Below are 21,299 nucleotides of genomic sequence, written 5' to 3'. Positions count from 1 at the left end.
GCATTTTTCCCCCAAAATCTTGAGCTGTTCCTTTAACCATGTGACCCTGATTTTGGGTCATGCAGGGTTCTGTTTCCTGTTTAGCCTCATGCTCAAGCCAGGCACCAGTTCCCAGTTTTCCTCAGGAGTCTAGCTGAATCCTGATTCATGTATGAATGAATTATTTAGACATTCGAATCCACTGGAAGTTCAGGATTAAATTCCCAGTTGGAAAATCTTTTTACCCCCAGTCCTATTAGACATTCACCATAGGCACACACACACACACACACACACACACACACACACACACACACACACACACACACACACACACTCACACTCACAATCACACTCACACATACATACATAAACACACATATTTCAGTCTCTTTACTGGATCTATCATTTCTCAACATTTCACCCTCTCCTCATCCTCTTCTCCCTTTCCAATGTCCACTTGTTGTGAGTGCATCTGTCACTTTCCCTGAGGCCACTGCTGATTGGTCGCTTTTGTCATGATGATGTACATATGTAAATTTTGCGTTGCATATGAATCTGCATGGGGTTCCATTGCAAGCAATAAGGATACTGATATGACAAATAATTTGAGGAGGTTTAATAAGATTTTAGTCTCAAGCTTAATGAATGTGTATATAACATTTAGACTACTAAGAGTGTGTGTGTGTATGGATGTGTGTGTTAAGATGCATACATATGCACTTACAAAGCATGCAGGACAAAAAATGTTCACCTCTTTGAATGCAAGAAGAGGTGGGACGTGCTGACATTATGCATGCCAAAATGCTATGATGCTATTGGTCCGAAGAGACCAAGTTAGGTACTGTAACAGGGCTGGGTGGGGGTGGGAAAGTTTATTTTTGCAGGACAGGGAGGGGTTATGTTTCTAGTAGGTCTTGTATAGCTGCTTTCTTATCGAATTTGAGAGACTTATTAGAGAAACATATTAACAATCGTAGTTTATGATTTTTTTCTTCTTTTTTTTGCCTCTCTTTTCACAGAGAACTGTTCTGAAAGCCCTGTGCTTATCAGATATATGCAAAAAGAAGCAGTAACTGTGAACTAATGCTAAAACATGAAAAAAACAAATCCAGCTTCTTCCATCATTGTCTCAACTCCTCTTCTGCAAGAGAGAGGACAGACCATCCTCCTCCCAAGATACCTCCTCACCAAAATGCCCCTGTTCATCGTCTCATTTGTCTGCTTCTTCATTATGTCTGTAACTTCATGCTGCCCATGTCATGTTTATGTCCCTCTGTCCTGTTCTATTGTCTACACTTGCATTTAAACTGCAGTGAGTTCAGGAGGATGCCTCTGCAATGTGAGAATGCAATGATTCGTTACAAGCTCCCACAAAAGATGAGGATCAGGGCCAGATAAACCTACTAGGGGGCCCTGGGCAAACTGAGCTGTGGCCCCTTTTGAACAAACCCACTCTAACCCAGCTCTTTTTGTTTGTTTCATTTACACTTGACTAAATGTAAACGTATGTAAGAATACTCACCATGTAAGCATAAGTGTGTTTTTATGTCCAAAACACTGTGCTCAGGTTAGCTCTGCTGGCCTGACTTCAGTGCTTGGACTCAAAGAACCTTGCTAGTCTAGCAACATCAAGGCTACAAACAATCCACAATACAACACTCTGTAGGAACCTACAATACTCTCACTATTTAAAAAATTACCCGATGTTTTGAAAATGTGTATGTCCAGTCCTTGGATATAACATGACCCCCACTTTTTCAGTAGTAATGTCTTGCCTCATATTCTGGCTATTCCATTATGAAGTGCAAGATCAGGTAAAAAGTCAGAAAAACTAAAAGGTTAATGGAATGCTATCATCACTTACTTTGTTGGATATAATACCTGTGGAACCAAGTTAGCGGGTGTAAACCAGTGGGCTGTTAGTTATACAGTCAAAGATTCATTTGACAGGATGGTCAAAATGGTGAGATCATTGAAAACTTTTGAATTACTTTATTGTTGCGGACATTGCCATTGGTGAAAAGTATGGGTATAAGTGTGGTGGATGGGCGGGTACCGCATCAAATCTCCAGGCAGGAGACCAGAATCCAATATGGACATGCAATTCATTTTCAAGTTTTTATTTTTAACCACGATCTTTATCTAACCTTAACAAAGTGTTTTAGTTGCCTATGAGTCTCATATCAGCCATTATTTGCCATAACAAAAATATTTTCTTAACCTTAACCATAGCAGTTGCTATGTGTAGGTATTACAAATAGCATGAAAAAAATACGTGAAAGGGTGTCGGAGGCTTAGTGGTAGAGCAGGCGCCCCATGTACAAGGCTGTTGCCGCAGCGGCCCGGGTTCAACTACAGCCTGTGGCCCTTTGCTGCATGTCACTCCCTCTCTCTCTCTCCCCCTTCACGCTTGTCTGTCCTGTCAAATAAAGGCTAAAAAAAAATGGCCAAAAAAATATTAAAAAAAATCAAATAAAATATGTGAAATACCTGAAATGGACACAAACTCATAACAAAGCATTGCATGGTGAGGGGCAGGAAATATGTTAAAATGATGTGCTGGCAACACAAAAACAATGCTGATGACAAGTCTATTATGAGTGGTCGCAGTTTCGTTGTGAAACGGTCACAGTTTGGTAGGTTTAGGGAGAGACAATGACTTGGTTAGGTTTAGAGAACAAAAAAATACTTGGTTAAGTTTAGGGAAAGATGGTGGTTTCGATTAAAATAACTACATATTTAATGTAAATTTATGTAGCCTACTTAGTGTAGTTGCACATAGTAGTTATTAGTTATTTGCATATTTACTCAGTGTCATGTAACTACGTTGAGTTTTGGTTTCACATGGCAAGCTAAAAGCAGTCTCCCGGTTGAAAGTCTGTGATTGTTTGACCCATCCAGCACCACTCCCACTCCCACCCACCGTACCCAGGCTTTTTCACTCTTTATACTTAATTTGTGTGTCCACCAAGACAAAAGGTTCTCACTGACTTTGCTTTGGCCTTGTTTTTGTGTTGCCAGCACATCATTTTTAACACATTTCATACCCCCCATCACATAATGCATTGTTGAGAAGCCATGTCCATTTCATGTATTTCTGTAACACCAGGCTGGATATTACAGACAGCAAATTATTTTAAAAAAACTTTGGCATTGGATGTAAAAAAAATAATGTGATTTATTATAAGCCAAAGTTTTCCAGGATCAGTGTTCTTGTCCTCTAATAGGGTTGATTGTGCTTTAGTGGTGCATGTTACGAAAGACATCTTTGCTGTTTTATTTTTTGCCTCAAAAAGATCCTTGAAGAAGTTGCATTGACTACTCAGTAAGAAACCACACTGCAGAGGCACCCTTCAAAATTCAATTTAGTATTTAACATTTCTAAAGTTTCTACCCCTTGTTGCCAACATTTCTCTCTTTTCCATCCATTCACAACTCAGGTATCAATCTCTCCCTCTGTGCCCCTGTTCACCCATGTTTCCTCAAAGACGTACTGTATGTATGAAAAAGGGAGAGATGAAAAAAGACGAGTTTTTCCTCTCTTTTCTGTCCCAGTGAATACCATGTGCTTTGTTTTGCGGCTCTTGCCCCTACCTTCAAAGATGCTATTTTGCTTTCCTAGTCCACCCGTGCTTCCTGTCTTCTCTTTGTGTCATTCCCTCGTCTTTCCACCCTCAATGACTGTGTCCCTCTTTCTGTGAGACACACCATCTGTTGTCCCCCCACCCTGAAGTCTCTCACAGCAAAAACCAAAAAGGAATTGAGTAAAATTGGAGCATCTTCGCACCTAAAAAAAAAAAAAAAAAAAAAAAAGTTTTGCCAAACACTGGATTTCACCGAGGAGGAAGACAGGAACGGACATTTAAATGACTGAAAAACACTGCAGTGGTATATTGTAGAAGGGAAGGAGGGAAAAATGTGCTGTGAAATGATGTGTTCTGAGTGGATTGTCAGCCGAGCAGCATCAGAGGGAGGAGATGGAGGAGGAAAAGTTTGGGGAAGACAGAAAAGTGTGGTGATAAGGAGAAGGAAAGAAAGAAAGAAGCAAAATCGCTTCTCCATGTAAGAATGTGTACCTCACTGTTGTTCCTGTGCACCGTTTTTGCTCTTTGTGTTGTGTTTCTTCACCTGTGTGTGGTTCTTTGTTGGTGTGACATTTTGTTTTATGTTCTGTGTGTTTTTGTGTTATGTACCGCACTCTATTTCCTTCCCTTTTTTTTCCTTTTTGTGTAGTCTTTGTGTGAACCACACCTGGGTCAAACACCAGCTATGGCTTGTTTTATCCCACACAGGTGCAGAAGAGTTGTACTTTGTCATTTGGGCAAGCACAAACTGCACCAGAGCAAGATGAATTAGAAATAAACTGTCCTGATACAGCAAACCCTGCCGGTCTAACTTAAAGTGGGATGAAGCAAAAAGCTAAAATTATTTGACCAAGGTCTGGTCTGTACATGTGCAGGACACACCAACTGAGATGTTCCACTCTCAGCTCTTGGTCTGGATCTCGGCCCAGTCCTGGTTGACTGCAGTCCTCTGGTTCCAACTTTGAGATCTTGATTTCACAAAGTTTGTGACCTTGATGTCTCTTGATCTCATCAGCTTCCTAATTAGTGTCCTAAGAATTGTTACATCAGAGGACTGAGCAGCCCCCCGAGGACCTCTGTAGATTGTATCTGTATGAGTGAGTTACAGAGACAGAAAGAAACATCAGTGTGTGTCACATTCGAGCTCTGTGTACTTGCATGTTGGCTGGGCTGGGCGATCTTTGCAATGATATCTTTTCTTTGCTTCAGTGGTGTGTTTGGCCTATCATTTCTTTGCCTTGGTGTACAGTATTATATTGCAACAGTCTACATTAATACAAACAACTTTTTCACACTGAGCACCACTGGAAAAGAGTTTAGATTAGGAACACTCAGTCTGCCATTGTAGAAGTCTTTCAGTGTACACATTTGTGGTCCATGCTGTGAGGATTCTGTTTGGAAAGTTGTACAGCAATATTTAAGAAAGAATGGTTTCTACAATGGCTAACACTATAAATCTAATTTATAACATGACAAAAACTCCCATGGCCTCTTTCCTAACAGCATCTTTGGGACTGAATCTGTTGATATTACAGTACGCTTGTGGTGTAGACAGTAAGCTAAAGGCAATATAATATAGAACGAATCACAATGTTTCCAGTACAATAACTTCCGGGTAGAAGACACCCTTGTCGCGGACATAAAATAAAATGGGGCTGGCCAAACACTGCCTCAGTTGGTTAGTTTTTAGCCACCTAAAAAAAGTCAATATGACTTTAAGTGTACGCTATATTTAGAATATTTTCACCACTTTACCTTGTTCCCCTTGAAGAACTGAAGCCATTACCTTACAGCCACCAGAACTCATTGACAAAAACAGTCATTTTACTTTCCAGAGCAAAGGAGTTGCTGGTCTATCACGATCACTAAATATGTAGACTTGAACTGATGTTGAATTTTTATTTATTTATTTAATTAATTAATTAATTTAGTTGGGTGTTGTTAGGTTGCTAAAATACCTTTTGCTGCGACCCGTTCACAGCATTACATTGCTTAGCTTCCAGTAGATTGCCAGTAGATTTGGTTTATCAAAGACATTAGGGAAGCAACACAGTACATAAAATAAGCACAACAGAAATGTCAGATAGGTTGGACCACTGTGTTTAACTATACTATACTATGCTATACTACCATACTATCTTTAAACATTACAGTTATGGCTGAAAATTACAACTGATATCAACAGCTTTGCAAATTTTACATGTCTCCACAACTGAATCAATTGGCCGTTGTCTACCCGGAAGTGATTGTTGTTGTCAATGCGACGTCATGGTGATTCGGTCTATAGTCAGAGCACTTTTTTTCTTGCCAAAACTCCCAAGGTCCCAAGGTTACAGCACCATGCTTTGTATTAAGTATCAAAACTTTTTTTTAAAAATTCAACTCAATGTCCGCTTATTAGCTTTTTCTACAGTGTAGAGCTTTCAACCACATCTCACTGTCTTCATTTGCAGATGGAGTTTGCTCAGTTGACATGCAGATGCTAAAAGTACCACAGCAACAATAATCTGTTACAAGTAAAAGTCCTGCATCAGAAGTTTACATAAAGTATCAAAAGTAATGGCCCTTGACTGACATATTATCATATAATTAATTAGTAGATTGTTGTTGTTAATGTATCAAAGTGTAAATAGCATTCTACTGTATAGCTGGTCAAGATGGAAATAGGTAGGTTAGTCCAGTGGTTTCCAACCTAGGAGTCAGGGTATAAATCAAAGGGGTTGTTATGAGATGATTAATAGTGATGATAATGATGATGATGATGATGATGATGATGATGATGATGATTATTTGTTTGAAATTGTTGAGCGTTTAACAGTTACTCATTTCAACTCACTTAAACCACCTGTTGAATGCAGAAATCTCCTAGTAGTGGAACTTCTAACAACTCACAGACATTCTAAAACATGACAACAAAACGTGACAAGGTGCCCTAACTAGGCCACAAACTGAAAACGATGGGAATGATTGGTATAATTTTGATTTGTGGTTGAAATCTCTAGAAAAAGATACTAAACAGACTTTGAGCTGATTTTTTTTTTTTTTTTTTTTTTTTGTTAAAATTAACAACAACAAAAAATGTAGCGTCTTCTAATGCGGAAATGGACAAAATGTGAGATGTACTGTATACCAACAAAAAGTGATCTTACCTCATCTTGAGGCTTTTCGGAAACAGGTCAATATCTAAAAATCAAATAATTTTAAGCAGAAGAACTGGAAATCAAAACAGCTGGATGAAAGATTAAATTTATTTTTGCTGTGATGGTGGGTAAAATAATTGTCCACTTTGCTTATGGTGTCTCCTTAAATCACTCTTGTAAATGTGAATCTGTGATGGAATCATCTCATTGGCCAACACCAATAGATCTGGGTTGGGTTGCACCAGCGATAATAAAACCATCACTGAATCCTGAGCTCTTGATAATTACTATATCAAAACTAGTGGTTTACAAAATCAGGTCGCAACATTAAAGCTTATGAAATGTCTTAGCTTGTAAAGCTGTAGGTAATGTGTAAATCACTTGCTAGGGAACATCCACAGTGCTACATCTATAGTACTGTCCAATCAAACGTGATGTAGCATTACAAGCTAGCATAACCAAAAATTACAGTTTTAGCAGCCCATTCTCATTTCCAAGGTCTCAAATACAGCATCGTGGTCAACATCTGATTTGGACTCACAAGGCACCCTTTAGCGCCTGAGACAGATGGACTTTCAACTGTAATGTAAAGCATCCACAGCATAAAGAGCAAGAAATTCTGTGTAAAAAGAGAGGGATGTCAGGGTGGCGGATTACACAATCACAGGAATTTATCCCAGAAGACTAGTATTTGTATCCCGTGCAAAATTAAAAGGTTTTTTTAACAACATAACAAAGGCTAATGTGACATACGTGTCATGTGACATAAGCTACCTGACATATAGACTACTCATTAAGTTACTAAGTAAAGTTATGTAGAAAACATACCTATTTTAAACAAAACCTTGTTGTTTTTTTAAACCTAGCCAATTTGTTTGATTGCTCAAACCCCAGGTAGTTATGCTGACTAAGCATAAGTTTCCTGTGAACACAGGTTTATTGTGAAAGAACAGGTTCCATGTTAAATGCAGGAATTAACCAGCTGTCCCTGAGCTTCCAAAACTGACCCAAAGGGGCACCCCAGATACATATTTTATAAATGTATGTATTTGTTACTAAAGTACTACAGTTTAGAATGTGTGGAAAACATCTGATTATGCTAACCTTACTGACTATTTACTAATTTAGTCAAATATTATTGGCATAACATTTTGAAATGATCTTGTCATTTTAGTAAAATGTCTTTTAAAATTATTATCATTATTATTGTTATATGTCAACCATACTCCACATTACCTCTTTTACTCTTCATTTTAAACAGGTCATATATCAGCAGGCTAACATAAGTTTTGTCAGTTGGTTCAGTTAGATACACAACAGTTATACGCAGCAGTTAGTGGGTGTAAAATGTTTCGTAACAACTATTTTCTACGTAAGAACTACTTCATAAGAAGCAACCCATTTAGTATAGTGATGCGTAAAACAACACTAACATTTGAATCAGGCTAAGTAGTAATTTACAAAAAGCTGTTGCAACTGGCCCCAGAACTGTGTATATAACTGAGCATTCTTATGAAATCAAAGAAAACATTATTTTACCCACCAGCATTATTCCATGTGTGTAAAATGGGCCTCGACCCTGATCTGCACCAGACCTGGATGTTACTAAATCCACTTAAAATCCGAGACAAAAGAACTGATTGGAATACAGTTGAATCAAATGATTACCAAATGCTTATGTGAAATATCTGAAGCCCTCATCATCTAATTAGATAATGTTTTTAATTCAATTATAATGTTTTGATAAACTTTTTATGGGTTGTAAACTCATGAAAAATCTTCAATTAACTTTCTGACCAGCCTTCATTATGGCACGATCAAAATCTATGCCATGGTCTGGTGTCTGAGGGTCGAGTCATTACTTATTTACTTCAAATCCTCACTTAATTCTCTTTTTTTCTTCCCTTTCAGTGCTAAGTTTCTAACCCCCCCCCTGCGCCCCCCTTTTCTCTACATGAAGAGGAAGACAATGAACTTTAAACCACTGCTTCTTCATCTTCCTCAACGGGATTCACTGTAGAAAAAGGGAGGGAGATAGAGAGAAAGAAAAAAAAGAAGACGGGTGGCAGAAATCGTCCCTTGCACTCAGACCTGAACATTTTTCATCATCTATGTGACACATTCAAATGCAACTTGGGTGATGATCCTAATGAAGAAAATGGTTCTAATCACATAAAAGCTATTTCAAGATGGGGAGAGAGAACATTTTCACCTCTTTTCAACTGCTTTGCAGAGCAAACCACAGCATGGATGCACCCAGTGTAGCAGCCAGAGGGCCTGTGACAGTTTGGGTTTGGAAACCATACAGCAAGGATGCCCGCTATTTATGTTATGAGTTTTGCTTTACTACTTTTTTTTTTTTTTTTTCCAAGAAGCTTCATTGACAACTGTTGATTTCCAGTGGATGTGCCATTGTTTTGGCATTCAAAGCACTATGCAAGGTGAGGGGTGGTCCATTGTGATGTCTAACTGCTCTGTTGGAGTCCCATCCAGTGTTGGTGCTGGGCTGCACAGGACAGGCTGCCCTGCTAATCTCTGCAGAGCTACAGGACCTCTAACAGCAGGCTGAAATCTACTCATACATATCAGAAAACATCAGCCATATCACATGTATATTTGATATGATCTTGATCCTGAATTTGGTATAATCTGAATCTTCCACGAGACAGTTGACATCTTGGGACTTCGTGAACAATTGATCAGTTTGAGATCTTATGTCAAAGAGCCAGTTTTCATCCACCTTGTAATGGAATTAACCCAAAGACAGACAGATGGATGAACATATCAACTGGGGTGAACAAAAGCCCTCAAAGACAAGAAACATCTGCTAAAGAAAAGGAGGTGTCACTGAAAACGGAGATGTGATTGACCCTCTTTCTCTCTTTCTCACTCTCTCTTTCCCTCTCAAGTGTTTACAGTATCTTGACAGCCCCCCTCCCTGCATCTCGCTGCTGCTCCTCCTCTTTAGCAAAACTGCATGGCATGAATGAAACCAATTAAATCCCGCAGAAAGACAGTCAGAGACACAATGGATGGATTAAAAAAAGGGGGAAGAGAGAACGGAAGGAGTCAATGAGAAAGGGGGTGAGAGACCACAGATTTATTTTTTTTCATGCAGCAATGTCAATGCAAAGTCATCATCATCCAAGCTACTTTTTAATCCCCTCAAAGTGGCTGCTAACATGTACAAAACAGCATCTCCTGCAGTGAACTACTCTCTCAAAAGGCATGATGGATGAGGAGGAGCTCCCTCCCCCTCTGAGGGAAAGAGGAAGGGAGGAAGGAGAGTCTGCAGACCATACACTCTATACCTCTGGGGATGTGGGGCAAGAAGAAAGAGGCTTTTTAAAGAAAGCAGGTATTCAGCAGGAGTGGGAGAACATCTTTGAGAACCTATTCTAGGGACAAAAAAATGGCAATGATTGCAAATTAGAAATGCATTTTTATGACATTGTTTACCAGCATGAATATTTTGCATGACTTCTGCAAGCCATTCTGATCTCCCCCATGAGTAACAGGGCTAGAAATTGAGAATTTAAACATGAACATTTAACAAAATTATGTTATATGCAACAGATTAAAAAAGGGTAGGATTATGTTTAAAAAAGATTTTATCGATTTTGTTTTTAATGATAATACACAAATAATTAAGAAAAAAAGGGGTTGCAATATCTACCCTGTTTTGTTTTCTTTAAGAAATCTTAGGAGACCCCCCACCCCTCCAAAATCCAAGAAGACTCCTCCGAACTTCTGCAAGTATTTATTCTGCTACTACAAGTTTGTCTACTATTACTTCAACTTCTCACCTGGCTGCAACTCTGCTTCTTCTTCCTCCTCCTCTTCTCTTTCTTCTTCCTCTTGTAGCCTTTTACCAGAACCCTTATACGTAACTCTCTCCAATGGCAGCTGTGTGTGTCTGCGTTACAATGTGGACCCAGGACTATCAAACTGATGCTGAACTGAACTGTGCTGTCCACTCAGAGATGTCACTGAGTCTGTGTGTTTGAATTGAAATTGCCTGTGTCCCATTTTTGAAAACTTTTTCCTGACCTTGATATCCAAGTCAACATCACACTTTTTATGTTTTAGAAGGGTCATATGAAGTCTAGGATCAAAAATAAGCCAGGAAAAGGTATAGAAGAAGGTTGTTACCCACATAATGATCCAGGCAATTCTGACAAGGTTCAAGATGGCTGCCTCATCATCCAGGGCTGTTATTCTATCTTAGATTTTTGTCCGTGAGAATGTATTGGTTCATTTCCCCAAAGATCAAATGCTTTTTTGTAATTTCCCTTCTGTATTATCAGTTATCAGTTTGAATTAAGCTTAAAATTGATACATGTTCTATAGGGGTTGAAGGGTTGAAATCATGACCTAATTATGTCAATTATATGTACCATTTGTGTGAACAAACACACACCAAACATCCCACCAAAATTCTGTGAGATTTTTTTAACATTCTCAAAGAATAAATTAAATGTTATCTCCCAACATTATGGTCTGAAATCAAGGGGGGGGGGGGGTTTGCCTGAAAGGAATCGGAAAGAAAACCAAAAAAAAAAAACCCACACAAAATGTGTACAGACAGGCAGTTTATCAGTATGAACTTTGTCTGATGAAGGTCTGAGGACTGAAACATTGTGATAATAAAGTTAGGTGGGCAGTGTGCATGAATTTTTGGTTTTCTTTTTAAGTGAAGAGGTTTTCTTCAACAGTTTTGAAATTACAGCCTAAAAACAATCAAATTGAAGCAAAAATTATCAGACTCAGCCCCCAAAAAACAAATGTACTTACTTACTTATAATCATAGACCATAAAGTAATTTCCCTCATTCATCGTAAAAAATAGAGTAAATGACCTCTGTGTTCTCAGTGGTAGCCGTGGACCTGACCAAACACAAGGAGAGACAATATGTATTTCAGGAGATTTGAAGTCTTCATGGAAACATCTCATCTTAACACAGACTGAAAGCAGACAAATTGAAGGGCGTCATCTGCAAATGTTTGCTCCGGTAGCTTTTTTTTATGCAATAGCTTTACCAAATCTTCCCTTCGACTCTGTCAGTGAATTGCACAGTTCCCTAAGGAATTCACCTGTGTAGTGAAGGGGAGTGATTATTAATAAACCCCACGTGAGTTAGCTGGAATGTAGCCACATTTGTTTGGTTAAAGATCCCATATTTAAAAACACTATATTACAGTGGAGCTTCATTCGAAGTGTATTTATTCACTGAATGAAGTTGGAAAATAAGTCATCACCATATTAATATCTCCTTGGCTTTTAATACCAATTTTATTGATGAGCTCAGCTGACTCAATGTGTATCAAAAATCACACCAATCTCTTATCAGTTCATCCTTAAAAGTGATCCCATTTGATAAATGTTATTAATTGGTTGGTGAGGTAATACGCAATCACTCCAAACAAAGTCTCATTTAAACACTGTGGTGATAGTCCCACAACAAGTTGCTTTAACACTAAAATAGGTTTGGTCTGTCACTTGCTAATACAACTTGGTGAGACGAGGTAGGAGCAGAAGAGGCACACGTGTGCAGTGTACACTTCATTTGTCAGACCAGCATTAATGAATGAACAGCCGCACCTGTTGGTGGTGGTTCCCCGAGGGTGAGAGGTAGCCATCTTGGCTATATGTGTTCAAGCAAGTACTCCTGTTATGCATGGCTGTGGGGAATAAAGTATTCTCACAATCTCTGGACAGATTTGGATAAACTAAATAAACAGACGAAAACACATAAAAAGTTGGAAATGCCTTTAAAGGTGGCAGAAGCACTTGAAAGCTAGCAGGTACTGGAAGATGTGTCATCACAAAAAATGCTGTAAATTGTGCTGGTATTTTACTTTTGTCTTCTTTTTATTTATTTTTTATTATGCATCTCGTATGAACATTAATGTTTATTTGTAATGCTGTTTAGTAGCTCTCTGTTTATTGGTATTTATGAGACTATGTATGCCCACCACTTGGGGAAAATTGTTTGAACTTGTTTTGAGGCATGGATGGATTACTGAACAGGCTTACCAGGCACAGGTCTATAGGCTCAAAGGATAGGGGTCCCCTGGATGTGAGCCTCTCTTGTTGAAGTGACGGATACCATATATTCTTGGGAAGTTAATCAAATGGCTACAAACAGACACAAAATGACCACAAAGAGACTGAAAAACTACTTCAAAGAGAAGCAAAAGGACTGCAAAGAGATGGCAAATGACTACAAAGAGAATGAAAAACCACTGCACAGACACAAAAATGACTACAAAGAGAAGAAAAACCTTTACACAGGGATTCAAAACAACTACAAAGAGACACAAAGTGACTAATAAGAGAAGCAGAGGACAACAAGAGAAGCAAATTGTCGGCAAAAAGACACCAAATTAAGGAGACTCAAAACCTACTGCAAAGACACAAATGACCACAAAGGGAAGTGAAAAGACTCAAAAACATATACAAAGACACACAATATGACTACAAGAGAAGTGAAATGAAGACAAAGAGTTACAAGACTCAAAAACTCCTGCAAAGACAAAATATGACTTCAAGAGAAGCAATCGATTACATGAGAATGCAAAACAATTACGGACTCAAAACTACTACAAAGACACTCTAAATGACTACAAAGAGACACAAAACTACTACATACAGTAGATACTCAAACACCCAGAGACTTGGTCAGTTGGGCTTTTTATATGTCTGTGCCCAGGGGCCCGTTGATCCATCCATGTTTTGTTTGTTTTGTTTGTTTGTTTGTTTGTTTTTATGTGGCTGACATACAGTAGGGCTATAACAAACATCAAACCACAATGTTCTCATGTAATTCTGTAATGTTAACAAATGACAGAAAAGAACCATTAGACAAAGTGTCCAGCTACCACGATCAAATCTGCACTCTCCTGTTGTCACTGCTTTTGCCAAAATCACCAGCCAAAGAAGTTCATCAGCTGTACTTCACACTTTTAAATTAGGGCAGTCAAACTAAAAGAGTCTACCCTTGGACTGGACGCTCACAAAAATGTTATCGTCACATTGCTGGGCTGCGAGGGGAAGAAAATTTCTATGAGAAGGAACTTAAGACTGACATTTTTTGTACTGACATGAATTCTCTGACCCTGGAACCCATCTCAGATTTTCTAATGTTGAAATTGGCAATTTATGCAACCTGTGCCAGGTCTGCTACTTTACCATGATAGATTTTGGTTTATATACGCAGTAAAACCTTTCTTAACTTTGATTATCTTCACATTATTGTTGAGCACAGCAGAAAAGGTCCTTTGTGCACTTAATGAATTACAGATTTGGGAAGTCCTAGGCACTTCAGGACTTTTTAAGTTTGCAAACTGTGTGAATGTTTGAAATTTTCAAAAATTGCTCACTGGATGGACAAAATTGTTTAATCTTTGCTTGTCATTAAAAAATTACAAATTGTAGCATTTACAGCATGTGCAACCACAGCAACCAAACCCGATAACTTGAAGGGGCCAGGGCTGAAAAGTTCTAAATCCTCTAGCTGGTTATATATGAGGTTTGGTTTGCACTATGTTGTGCATTGTGGGGACCAAAAAGGTTTCTAGTTGATATCCATACTCTGTTCAAATGCCGTCACACTTCACAGCAGGAAAAAATCATAGGGAATTATTCAGACACACTTTCCTTTGTATCATTCTGGGGGAATCTTAACAGATACCAGGGAGCCAAAAATCACATAGAAAATAGGGCTTATCTCAGGAATACACTGTTTCAAAAATCTGAGAGGTGGAATGTATTATGATGCTGCAGTATGTACTTTCAGGAAGGTTTCAAGTTGCATATATTGAATATTATGATTATTTTAATGGATCCCAACAACACTACTGAAGCCTGAAAGTAGATTTTTCTGTCCTTTTGGTCTAAACTATGTCCGATTGTCCTAACACACTCCACTAGGTCTCATTGCTTCCAGGGTGTTCTTTTTATGTTGTTTTGTATGTAACAGGAATCAATTCTGCTATTTTATATCACTTGTCTTCCTAAAGGTGTAAAGTACAGCTTCAGAAAATAATAGAAATAATAGCCTACCATGTACTGTACTGTAGCTATACCAAGGCAAACACAACTTCTTTCAGTGTCATTAATCACTTTGTTGGTTTCTATTGGTTTCAGCATTTTTTACGTTGTTGCTGTTACTGTAGTTTTTGGGTTTACATGTCATTAATGTTGTATTTTGTAACACATGCAATTATGATGAATTATGATCATGAAGATTATAGGAATGCATCAATTAATGCTGTGCAGCATGCAGTGAACATAAAGACACCAGGGGCACCAGGTTTCATGTCAGGTTTCAACAACTGGTTATGTGTCTAAGATGGGGTTTGGGGGATTTAATCAGGGGGCAAATTTGGCCTTTATGAATATCTGGTTGTACATCTGTTACTGCAGAATGAATGATACAAGGGGATTTATACCATGGCCCTAACCCTTCACTGTAGATGTAAAATGTAAAGCCTTTGAGCAATAAAACAGTATGGGATTGAGCCAACAAAGTTAATAGACAATATCACCAACAAAACTGCCCATAAATTTGTGTATCCCTACCTAAAGGCTGTGCAAGTGAAGGGGTTTTACAAAAACAAATGCAAGTTAAGGTATCTAAATGTAACATAGCATCAAAAGAAGCTTCTTCTAATTTATTGATTGTCCCTGAAGTTTGGAATCTTGTAAGAGACAAATTTAAGAAAAAAGGACACAAATTGCAACAGCTGAGGCCAAGATAGTGTTTGTCATTACACCCACATCTTTTAAACTTCACGTCAGTAGTTTGCAACGTTTGCTCAGTTGACAGCAGTCATGCTCAACATTTTGGTGTGATGAAGATTAATTCTATTATGACTAAGTCGATTGGTTGAGACCTCATGGAAACATTGGTCAAACCAGAAACTCTTCTAGGTATTCAGCTCGCAGCCTTTGTGCTGTCCCTATTCAAAATTCTGTAGTCCTCATGAAATAAATACATGAAATAAGTGTAAATTTACATAGGTTTGACCTGAGTGGAGAGCATATCGTGTGTAGAGGCCACAAATTCTTTTTTTGCAATGAAAAAGCACACAAGAGCAGAAATTGCAAAATAGTTTATTGACACTGAAAGACTGAATTTTTTCACTCCTCTGGCACCCTGCAGAAATTACCTTTGTTGCTCAGTTTAAGAACACTTAGCAGGCAGAGCAAAGATAGTCGATGTCCCCAATATCTTGTTTGATACTCCACAGTATGGAACACAAAAAATCTCAGAATATAGGTTCAACCCAGCATCCATACATTTCCTTAGGCATGTTGCTTCAGAAATCAACTTCAGTAAGTCATAATAGAGATTGGTAGGGCAGTGGTAGAAGAAGAAGAGGAAGTGATGGCAGCGCAGTTCTAGAGAGACAAATATAAACCCTGATTTTTCCACTGCAGTGTAGTGGGGACAGAGCAATAATGGTATAAGATCTTTTTTAGGGTTTTGGTTATGTGTGCGTACCAGTGTGTCTGAGATTGTGAGTGTTTGTGTAATTGTGATGTGTGTGTAAGAAAGGAAGCGTGCTGTGCAAACTGAGCTAAGCCACACCCCTGTGAGACGACTAACAGCTGAGCTAACCAATATTGCAACTTTACTTGAAACCCAAACAACGACTAAACATATCAGGACAAGATGCAGAGGAGCTGCTCTGCCCACTGTCATCCCCATCCCCCCACCCCCCACCCCCACCCCCTTTAATGCAGAGTGGAGTTTTAAAAGCCAATATACAAGTATTTTCAATAAACCAGGTATAATCTGATTGGTGGGTGGTGAATCAAACAGAACAAAAATAGTTGCTGCACACCCTCTTGGGTTAAAACTTAAATGAAAGTTGCACATCTGGCCACCCTCCTAATCAGTGATGACAAAGCTAGACTCAAGTTAAAACCTAAAATATAATGTCTATTTTTGTATTCTTTAATACTTCAATTGTATCATTTTAGGCAAGTTAGCAAGTTTTTTCAAGACAGTGTAGGCCAGTGGAGCTAGGCCAAAACTAGTTACCTTTGAAAAATAAGGTCTGCTGACCTTCAGCCTTTGCATCATATGGTCGTGTGAAATGCAAAAAAGTAAACCTTAAGTGGAAATTGTCCTACAATCATATATAACATCCCAAGTTCCTCAGAAAAGCTAATTATTTGACCCTAGGTTAAATTTACCCTGGCTAGCTAGTCTCTGCCAAGTTTTATTTACCTACTTTGTCTGAACTGGTCAGCTAGCCTAAAATATAAATATCTCAGTCTTCTGAATAGCTAATAAGCTGACCTTAAGTTTGCCTAAATTTACTATGACTAGCTAGTTTCTGCCAAGCTTAATTGGCCTAATGTTACATTGTCCAGATGAACTGGTTAGCTAGCCAAAAATTATAAATAAATTCTCACAGCTTTCTGAAAAGCTAGTAAGCTGACATAAAGTTGAATTTACCAAAGCCAGCTAGTTCACTCCAAGCTCTACTAGCCTACATTGTCCAGATGAACTGGTAAGCTAGCCTAAATAATATCTCATGGTCTTCTGAAAGCGAATAAGTTGACCATCAGCTAGAGTTACCCACCGGCCAACATTATCCGGAAAAACAAGTCAGCTAGCCCAAAATCATAAATGAAGTCTCAGCTAGGAAGTGAAATTAGGAATATTTTATCAAAATACAAATTCCAAGGTGAAGAGTGATGTTCAAGCTTAACCTAAATCATGTTCTATTTCAGTTTGTAGCTAGCAAGTTGGCCTCTAAAACTCCAGTCTGCATTTCTTGCAGCAGTCGCTCCTCCTCTCATCCCATGCTCCTCACCTCCTCTCTCTCTATCTCTCTCCTTTCCTCCTCTTCCTCCTCCCCTCCTCCTTCACTTAATTTGAGGAAGAAGCTTCTTTTTGCATCCCTTGTACTTGTGTTTTTCTATCCTATTTTTTGGAGATGAATTCCAAATGCATGCATGGGAAACTTTAAAATGATGACTTAAACTTACTTGCGAATGGCCTTGTGAAGGGAAGCCTCTCCTCCATCAAAAAAAGAAAAAAAGAAAAGAAAAAACAGGTTCTCGTCTTCCCCTCTTCTTTTCTCTGTCAGGTGTGTAGGACACAAACAACTCTTTTTCCTGATCATTCATTCATTTTTTGAATGAATGATTCATGCAGGCATGGGCATTCCTTTCTCGTATGGCCAATTTTTGTGATCACTTTCTGAGGCAAACAGGCTCAGTTTCATGAGTCCATTCATGGTTTTCCAAAAAAAAATCCCACCACTGTCAAGGTTTTGGTGCTTGTTTCGGAAATCAGTTTTAAATTTTGTCTGTCACCATTTCAGAACATATCCTGAGCATATGTGTGGGTTTGTCTTTCCCTTGTCACTGCTTTTACAACTTTTCACCAATCATGGATGCTAAGGTCATGAAAATTACCCATCAGCTGCCTCACTACCTGTCTGTTCAGTTCAAATTAATGTTATTTTCACTCATGTCCGATTTTCTTGTTCCTGTGTTCATCTTGCTGGGCCTTCTCTCATTTTGTTTGCTTTCCATGCTGTAAGTCCAGATGCAGCTTTCTGGGCAGTTCTCAGTTAGGCACTCTGGGTCCGTATCACTCTATCACTGATTGATTGATTGATTGATTGATTGATTGATTGATTGATTGATTGATTGATTGATTGATTGATGATTGATTGATTGATTGATTGATTGATTGATTGATTGATCGATTGATCGATTGATTGGTTGATGGCCCCACAGCAGGGGTAAATAGTTGCTTTGTGTCCACTGGAAAGAGGCAGAGAAAGAAAGGATGACAGAGCCATAGAGATGAGAGTCTTCCCTCCATTAATGAACGGGGTTTATGCTATAAAGACTGATGCTGGATATAATTCTATTGCCACTACACTGGAGAGACAAAAACAAAAAAAGAATAAAGAACTGTATAAACTATATTTCAATGGAATGTTTATTATTTACCTTTTCTATTTTTGAAACATGTAAAGAACAAAAAAGGTGTAATAATTTAACAGCATTTGTGAAAAAGAGACTTAAAAAAACAGTTCTGTTGTTAAAATGTATGAAGGTTTGACTGTGAATGCTGATTTACCTGAGCAACTCTTCTCCTTTACTGATAGGATAAATAAAATCCAGATGAATAATAAATAATAATTATTTTAAAAAAAAATCACAAAAATACTGGGAAAACGCAAACAATTCAATTTAAAGAGAAAACATAGAAAACGCAATAAAAACATTAAAAGCTTATGCCAAAACTTTCCATTTGTGTCCTGTGGTTTTTTTGTGGCTTTTTCTCTACAGTTTTGATCAATGTCGCAACATAATCAGCAATCACCACATAATTTTATACGGAGCAGTGGTGATGCTTCATGAACCATTAGTTGTATTTATTGACCCCACTAGATGGCGCTTTTGATTTAATGAAAACAGCTCAAGGAATGTCAGTTCAATGTGCTTTCAACCCTTTGTTAAACAAAGAGTGCAATCTAGTGGGATCAGAAAATACACAAAACGTTAGATGAAGCTTTACTTGGCCAGCACAGCAGTTCATTTGTCCTGCAAAAAGGTGTCCAATTGAACTTGTCTATCAAAGTCACTTAGTTCCCAATCCATGTATCACTGTCACAATGACCCTTTATTTACAAGGGTCAGGACAGTCAAATGTTCAAGTGTCAGTATGACATTTCATATGGCATATCTCAGTGAGACTTTCTGGACATACAATGACCCAGTAAGAAAACTGACTGAATTATCTCAGATCATATGAACAAAGGCTCTAATAGCCGGTTTCTTACTGTCAGTGTTCACCTTTCTGTAAGTCTCCTCTTTGTAGTGCAGCCCAGTCACCATAAGAAAATGTTGGCATTGTGTATTTTTGTAAATACAGAATACATTACATTTGCTGGTTCCATATGCATCATATCAGTGTTAAAATTGATGTAATATATTAGCTGACTTTGTCATTGGTTGGTGGAGGGGGTGTTGGATGTCATCAAATTGACATTAATTAAAAAACAATTTCACATCCCCCAACATCTCATTGGCTTTTCAAACACTCCTCTGGTGACAACATTTGATCTCAAAATTGAAATAAACACACACACACAAAAAAAATTTGGCATGATACAACCCGCCTTTAAGTGTTTGTGCTGATGGTCCTCAAAGATAGCATGTAGGTTCTGTCTCTTCTATGACCAAACCAACATATTCACATCTTTTCCTCTGTGTAAATGCTCTGCTGTGGCTGTATAATGAATGTATGAACCATTTTCTTTATTTTCTTAGCCCACTAGATGGCGCTCACTGTTCAACAAAGGGTTGTGAGCATAATGAATTGCATCCCTTGAGCCTTTTTCATTCAACAAAGCATCATCTTGTGGGGTCGACAAATACAAGTAATGGTACATGAAGTTTCATTTGGACATCTCTCATATTTTGTAATGTGGTACCAGTGGTGGGCTTGTTGCTTAAAAAATGTAAATTACAACTCTAACTTGTTTGACTTTTGTACTCGTTCTATTTCCTATAACACCCCACAAAATTGGTAGTTACATTCTATCTCCTCAAAATTCAGATCTTGCATGTGCGGAAGAACTGTTGCTGTGTAATGTATCTTGTTTACACCAATCACATTGAGCGCAAATTAAAATCTATTATATTGAACTAGATTTTTCTGTATTGTTCAACATGGACTCAATTTTCCCTCATTTTTGGGTCTATGTGCTTATTGGAAACAACAAGTTTTGAAAGTGATCCAGTATTTAGTGAGAGTGCTGCAGACAGCAGCAGCGTAACCTGCTGCAATGTAAATACTTGGGGCATGTTTACACTGTCAATTTACATTCACTAAAAGTGCCTGTTTTACCACTTGCATGCTGAGATTGTTATTGTAAGTGTCTGACAACATAATGGAAAGGATCCCTACAGAGATCAGCCTCTTTGTTAAAGTGTAAGATCCTTTTTGTTTAACCAGAAACAGCCCCAAAATCACTACCACTAAATACACAAGACTGCATTTGACAGTAATTTTATCATCGCAAAGCACGCTTCATTTAGAGTAGACAAAAACCAAATAAAACTTATGAAAGCTGTCTTGGTTTGTCTTTCAACTGTTCTGACAATCACCAACTCTTGGTATGTTTAAAATAAACCCTAAATTCACCCAGTTGGATGTCAAAATATGATGACTATTCACACCAAAATTATTGTTTATTTACATGGAATTTGGTGGGTTTGGTGATGGTGATTTCAGAAGCCTGTTGTTCGAAACCTAGATAAGGGATTAAGCCGGGATATGTTGGTTATCCTGGCTTAACTTAGCGTTGATTCGGTTGTTCGAAAGCAGAGGCACATATGTCGCCATGGATATTTATTCTGTGCACTTAGCCTGGTCCCGACCAGGCTAACAACCAGGCTTAGTTTAGCCTGGTGCATTATCTGTCCAGTCAGCTGTCACTGTGATCGGAAATCAATGTGTTTTACCGTAATTTCATGTTCTTATGTACATATTTGCCTCATTTTTGAACAAAATACATTAAGCCTACAATAATAAAAAAACATTTAACAT

At 38.2% G+C, this 21,299-nt stretch overlaps 1 protein-coding gene across 3 annotated transcripts in view; it reads left to right on the top strand.

Annotated features, from left to right (window-relative positions):
* LOC126404988 (potassium voltage-gated channel subfamily C member 1-like) overlaps positions 1-16,446 on the top strand; it is a 170,455-nt gene extending 154,009 nt beyond the window's left edge. The window contains exons 5-6 of one of the 3 annotated variants that reach the window (XR_007571542.1): positions 3,423-4,044; positions 8,618-16,446. Coding sequence is in view for 1 of the 3 variants with exons in the window: in XM_050068470.1 (XP_049924427.1) it covers positions 8,618-8,631 (14 nt within the window). In the remaining 2 variants the exon portion in view is untranslated. Of the gene's footprint in view, positions 1-1,001; positions 4,045-8,617 lie in introns of all 3 variants that reach the window. The other 2 variants (XR_007571541.1, XM_050068470.1) reach the window with 2 other exon arrangements.
* The last annotated feature ends 4,853 nt before the right edge of the window (positions 16,447-21,299 follow it).

Source organism: Epinephelus moara, chromosome 18, assembly GCF_006386435.1.
Source record: "Epinephelus moara isolate mb chromosome 18, YSFRI_EMoa_1.0, whole genome shotgun sequence".
NCBI lineage: Eukaryota > Metazoa > Chordata > Actinopteri > Perciformes > Serranidae > Epinephelus > Epinephelus moara.
This window is presented reverse-complemented; position numbering and strand designations above follow the sequence as displayed.